The following is a 6,803-nucleotide window of genomic DNA, read 5'->3' as shown; positions in this document are numbered from 1 at the left end:
TAAGAGTCATTAGTCATTGATCCTGACTCTCAGTTCCATTACACATACGAGTCATTAACCATTGATCCTGACTCTGTTCCATTACACATAAGAGTCATTAACCATTGATCCTGACTCTGTTCCATTACACATAAGAGTCATTAGCCATTGATCCTGACTCTGTTCCATTACACATAAGAGTCATTAACCATTGATCCTGACTCTCAGTTCCATTATATTACACATAAGAGTCATTAACCATTGATCCTGACTCTGTTCCATTACACATAAGAGTCATTAGTCATTGATCCTGACTCTCAGTTCCATTACACATAAGAGTCATTAGCCATTGATCCTGACTCTGTCCCATTACACATAAGAGTCATTAGCCATTGATCCTGACTCTCAGTTCCATTACACATAAGAGTCATTAGCCATTGATCCTGACTCTCAGTTCCATTACACATAAGAGTCATTAACCATTGATCCTGACTCTGTTCCATTACATTACACATAAGAGTCATTAGTCATTGATCCTGACTCTGTTCCATTACACATAAGAGTCATTAACCATTGATCCTGACTCTCAGTTCCATTACACATAAGAGTAATTAGCCATTGATCCTGACTCTCAGTTCCATTACACATAAGAGTCATTAACCATTGATCCTGACTCTGTTCCATTACACATAAGAGTCATTAGTCATTGATCCTGACTCTGTTCCATTACACATAAGAGTCATTAGTCATTGATCCTGACTCTGTTCCATTACACATAAGAGTCATTAGCCATTGATCCTGACTCTGTTCCATTACACATAAGAGTCATTAACCATTGATCCTGACTCTGTTCCATTACACATAAGAGTCATTAGCCATTGATCCTGACTCTGTTCCATTACACATAAGAGTCATTAGTCATTGATCCTGACTCTCAGTTCCATTACACATAAGAGTCATTAGCCATTGATCCTGACTCTGTCCCATTACACATAAGAGTCATTAGCCATTGATCCTGACTCTCAGTTCCATTACACATAAGAGTCATTAGCCATTGATCCTGACTCTCAGTTCCATTACACATAAGAGTCATTAACCATTGATCCTGACTCTGTTCCATTACATTACACATAAGAGTCATTAACCATTGATCCTGACTCTGTTCCATTACATTACACATAAGAGTCATTAACCATTGATCCTGACTCTGTTCCATTACATTACACATAAGAGTCATTAGTCATTGATCCTGACTCTCAGTTCCATTACACATAAGAGTCATTAACCATTGATCCTGACTCTGTTCCATTACACATAAGAGTCATTAGTCATTGATCCTGACTCTGTTCCATTACACATAAGAGTCATTAGTCATTGATCCTGACTCTGTTCCATTACACATAAGAGTCATTAGCCATTGATCCTGACTCTGTTCCATTACACATAAGAGTCATTAACCATTGATCCTGACTCTGTTCCATTACACATAAGAGTCATTAGCCATTGATCCTGACTCTGTTCCATTACACATAAGAGTCATTAGTCATTGATCCTGACTCTCAGTTCCATTACACATAAGAGTCATTAGCCATTGATCCTGACTCTGTCCCATTACACATAAGAGTCATTAGCCATTGATCCTGACTCTCAGTTCCATTACACATAAGAGTCATTAGCCATTGATCCTGACTCTCAGTTCCATTACACATAAGAGTCATTAACCATTGATCCTGACTCTGTTCCATTACATTACACATAAGAGTCATTAACCATTGATCCTGACTCTGTTCCATTACATTACACATAAGAGTCATTAACCATTGATCCTGACTCTGTTCCATTACATTACACATAAGAGTCATTAGTCATTGATCCTGACTCTGTTCCATTACACATAAGAGTCATTAGCCATTGATCCTGACTCTGTTCCATTACACATAAGAGTCATTAACCATTGATCCTGACTCAGTTCCATTACACATAAGAGTCATTAGCCATTGATCCTGACTCTGTTCCATTACACATAAGAGTCATTAGTCATTGATCCTGACTCTCAGTTCCATTACACATAAGAGTCATTAACCATTGATCCTGACTCTGTTCCATTCCATTACACATAAGAGTCATTAGTCATTGATCCTGACTCTGTTCCATTACACATAAGAGTCATTAACCATTGATCCTGACTCTCAGTTCCATTACACATAAGAGTAATTAGCCATTGATCCTGACTCTCAGTTCCATTACACATAAGAGTCATTAACCATTGATCCTGACTCTGTTCCATTACACATAAGAGTCATTAGTCATTGATCCTGACTCTCAGTTCCATTACACATAAGAGTCATTAGCCATTGATCCTGACTCTCAGTTCCATTACACATAAGAGTCATTAACCATTGATCCTGACTCTGTTCCATTACATTACACATAAGAGTCATTAACCATTGATCCTGACTCTGTTCCATTACATTACACATAAGAGTCATTAGTCATTGATCCTGACTCTGTTCCATTACACATAAGAGTCATTAACCATTGATCCTGACTCAGTTCCATTACACATAAGAGTCATTAGCCATTGATCCTGACTCTCAGTTCCATTACACATAAGAGTCATTAACCATTGATCCTGACTCTGTTCCATTACACATAAAAGTCATTAGTCATTGATCCTGACTCTGTTCCATTACACATAAGAGTCATTAGTCATTGATCCTGACTCTGTTCCATTACACATAAGAGTCATTAGCCATTGATCCTGACTCTGTTCCATTACACATAAGAGTCATTAGCCATTGATCCTGACTCTGTTCCATTACACATAAGAGTCATTAGTCATTGATCCTGACTCTGTTCCATTACACATAAGAGTCATTAACCATTGATCCTGACTCTGTTCCATTACACATAAGAGTCATTAACCATTGATCCTGACTCTGTTCCATTACACATAAGAGTCATTAGTCATTGATCCTGACTCTCATTTCCATTACACATAAGCGTCAAAAACCCTAGAGTTTTTTTGTTCTGTAACAGAGGAAGGGGGAGGGGTAGAGGAGGGGGGAGGGGCAGAGGGAGGGGCAGAGGGAGGGGCAGGTAGCCTACAAACAAACTGTCAAAGATTTCCAGCTGGCAGGCGGACAGAGTTAGGGCTTTGCGCTTTCTTTGCGGTTTTTTTGTGGGACTGGAAATGCCTGGAACGTTATTAACTGGTTCCCACAAAATAACGGTTCTGTTCTGTTATTTTGTTCCTGGTTATGGTTCTGTTCCTGGAAAAAATATAGTTATTTTCTGGTTTTCGGATTTTGTTCCCCTCAACCGGTTCCAACCCCTGGATGCTAGTAGCATGTTAGCCCCCTGGATGCTAGTAGCATGTTAGCCCCCTGGATGCTAGTAGCATGTTAGTCCCCTGGATGCTAGTAGCATGTTAGCCCCCTGGATGCTAGTAGCATGTTAGCCCCCTGGATGTTAGTAGAATTTTAGCCCCCTGGATGCTAGTAGCATGTTAGCCCCATGGATGTTAGTAGCATGTTAGCCCCCTGGATGCTGGTAGCATGTTAGCCCCCTGGATGCTACTATCATGTTATCCCCCTGGATGCTAGTAGCATGTTAGCCCCCTCGATGCTAGTAGCATGTTAGCCCCCTGGATGCTAGTAGAATGTTAGCCCCATGGATACTAGTAGCATGTTAGCCCCATGGATGCTAGTAGCATGTTAGCCCCCTGGATGCTAGTAGCATGTTAGCCCCCTGGATGCTAGTAGCATGTTAGCCCCCTGGATGCTAGTAGCATGTTAGCCCCCTGGATGCTAGTAGAATGTTAGCCCCATGGATGCTAGTAGCATGTTAGCCCCCTGTATGCTAGTAGCATGTTAGCCCCCTGGATCCTAGTAGCGTGTTAGCCCCCTGGATGCTAGTAGCATGTTAGCCCCCTGGATGCTAGTAGCATGTTAGCCCCCTGGATGCTAGTAGAATGTTAGCCCCCTGGATGCTAGTAGCATGTTAGCCCCCTGGATGCTAGTAGCGTGTTAGCCCCCTGGATGCTAGTAGCGTGTTAGCCCCCTGGATGCTAGTAGCGTGTTAGCCCCAGAGACAGTCATGCTATGAGATACACACACTGACCCAATGAGTCCTGTTGACTGACTGTAACAGCCTGCAGGATCTGTACCTCAGGGTGAATAGTCTCGCTGAGTTCATATCCCAACGCCAGTCTAAGTTTTAGTGTTGGTCTCCGTCCCTGTTCGTTTTCTCCTCAGGCTCTGTGACATCGGTGCACTCCCAGCCATGCGAAGACCAGGCTGTACTGCCCGGCCTCTCTCACCCTGTTCCCGCTCACATCGCCCCGCCAAGGCCCTCGCCCAGGGGGCTGCGTAGACAGGTGAGTACACACACACACACACACCATGCTTAGTCTTCCACCACAAAACTTTGGCAAATATTTGTCTCATTTGACATGGAAAGGCACACACACACTGTGACCCTAACATTCCCCATTGTGTCCTCTCTGTGTTCCAGGTGTCTGTGACCCTAACATTCCCCATTGTGTTCTCTCTGTGTTCCAGGTGTCTGTGACCCTAACGTTCCCCATTGTGTCCTCTCTGTGTTCCAGGTGTCTGTGACCCTAACATTCCCCATTGTGTCCTCTCTGTGTTCCAGGTGTCTGTGACCCTAACATTCCCCATTGTGTCCTCTCTGTGTTCCAGGTGTCTGTGACCCTAACATTCCCCATTGTGTCCTCTCTGTGTTCCAGGTGTCTGTGACCCTAACATTCCCCATTGTGTTCTCTCTGTGTTCCAGGTGTCTGTGACCCTAACATTCCCCATTGTGTCCTCTCTGTGTTCCAGGTGTCTGTGACCCTAACATTCCCCATTGTGTCCTCTCTGTGTTCCAGGTGTCTGTGACCCTAACATTCCCCATTGTGTCCTCTCTGTGTTCCAGGTGTCTGTGACCCTAACATTCCCCATTGTGTCCTCTCTGTGTTCCAGGTGTCTGTGACCCTAACATTCCCCATTGTGTTCTCTCTGTGTTCCAGGTGTCTGTGACCCTAACATTCCCCATTGTGTCCTCTCTGTGTTCCAGGTGTCTGTGACCCTAACATTCCCCATTGTGTTCTCTCTGTGTTCCAGGTGTCTGTGACCCTAACATTCCCCATTGTGTCCTCTCTATGTTCCAGGTGTCTGTGACCCTAACATTCCCCATTGTGTCCTCTCTATGTTCCAGGTGTCTGTGACCCTAACATTCCCCATTGTGTTCTCTCTGTGTTCCAGGTGGCTGTGAAGGTGGACTCGGTGGAGGTTCAGAGTGTTGCCTCAGTAGACAGACAGGACCCCCTCTCAACCCTCCACCTGCTCTCCCCCTCCCGCTCCCCCTCTCCGCCCTTCCTCTCGGATCCCGCCGACGAGGAGGTGTGGCACATCACCAGCTCAGCGCGCCATTGGTGGGACAGACATGGAAGTGGGCGGTGTCACTCCCTCTCCCCCTACGCCTCCCCCGACTCCCCACCCTCCCTGAGGAGCCGAGGGAGTGCGCTCAGCCTCCTGGGGGCGGGGCTACAAGCTCACGACCCGAGGAAGGGCTTCAGCGTAGACACCCAGGGCTTCCTGGATAAACCCCGTTGTCCTGACGACCAGCGACGACACTCCATCGAGATCTGCCCGTCCCCTCCGGAGGACCCGCTGCTAGGGGAGGTGGACGGGGAAGAGAGGAGGCCCAGGGGTCAGGGGTCAGAGGTTAGAGGTCACAGGAAGAAGAGGATGAGCCCACCCTGCATCTCCATCCACCCCCCGTGTGACCCAGCAGGCCGCGCCCCCTCGGAGCCGCAGGCAGACTGCAACCCGCTGCTGAGACGCAGGACCCCCTCCTATGACGTCGCCGACGCACACACTCCCACACACAGGCTGACGCCGACACACTCACCGGTACGCACACTCACGCCTACACACACGCCAACACTAACGCCGACACATCACCACACACTCGTACAGACTCTCCCCCACGCAGTAACACACACCCAGACACACACACACACACACCGCCTGCCCCATGCACACACTCTTATCCGTACACATACTCTACCTCATTCACACACACACACTCCGTCCCCCACACACACCCTGTCCCTGAACTCCGACACGAGACCTTCCTCTCTCTACAGTGACTACAAGCCCCTCCCACAGTTCACCTTCGACCAACCGGAGCACAGATACACGAGTGGCATGTCCGCTGGCCTATCGAGCAATGAACCAGCCACAAGTCCCTCGCACTTTAACAGCAGGGCGGGGTTTAGCTCGATGAACAGGAGAACTGCCCAATGAGAGACAGAGCCTGGTACTGTAGTAGGAGAGGGATTCGTCAGAAAGACTAAACCCCATCCAGAGGGTGTGGCCTGATCTGGACAGAGACGGGTTGGATGGAGAGAGAGAGAGAGAACGGGGAGAGCGAGAGGGAGGGAGAGAAGAGGAGAGGGAGAGAGGGGGGAGAGTGAGAGGGAGAGAGAGAGAGACGGAGAGAGAGAGAGACGGAGAGAGAGAGAGAGATGGCGAGAGGGAGACAGAGAGAGAGAGAGAGAGAGAGAGAGAGAGAGAAGGGGGAGCGATAGAGGGAGGGGAGAGAGAGAGGGAGGGAGAGAAGAGGAGAGGGAGAGAGGGGGGAGAGAGAGAGAGAGAGACAGAGAGAGGGAGAGAGGGAGACAGAGAGACAGAGAGAGAGAGAAGGGGGAGAGATAGAGGGAGGGAGGGGAGAGAGAGAGAGACGGAGAGAGGGAGAGAGAGAGAGAGAGAGAGAGAGAGAGAGAGAAGGGGGAGAGATAGAGGGAGGGAGAGAGG

The 6,803-nt window shown here is 47.4% G+C and overlaps 1 protein-coding gene across 1 annotated transcript in view; it reads left to right on the top strand.

Moving 5' to 3' along the window:
* The window catches only part of LOC116373430 (voltage-dependent T-type calcium channel subunit alpha-1H-like), a gene marked incomplete at its 5' end in the record, with an annotated part of 48,622 nt that extends 42,138 nt beyond the window's left edge, over positions 1–6,484 (top strand). The window contains 2 exons of the mRNA XM_031822025.1: positions 4,236–4,357; positions 5,247–6,484. Of these exons, the coding sequence (XP_031677885.1) occupies positions 4,236–4,357; positions 5,247–6,293 (1,169 nt within the window). The remainder of the gene's footprint in view (positions 1–4,235; positions 4,358–5,246) is intronic.
* Between the last annotated feature and the right edge of the window lie 319 nt (positions 6,485–6,803).

Source organism: Oncorhynchus kisutch, unplaced genomic scaffold, assembly GCF_002021735.2.
Source record: "Oncorhynchus kisutch isolate 150728-3 unplaced genomic scaffold, Okis_V2 scaffold4047, whole genome shotgun sequence".
Classification (NCBI taxonomy): Eukaryota; Metazoa; Chordata; class Actinopteri; order Salmoniformes; family Salmonidae; genus Oncorhynchus; species Oncorhynchus kisutch.
Note: the sequence above shows the minus strand (reverse complement) of the source record. Positions and strands in the feature narration are given on the sequence as shown.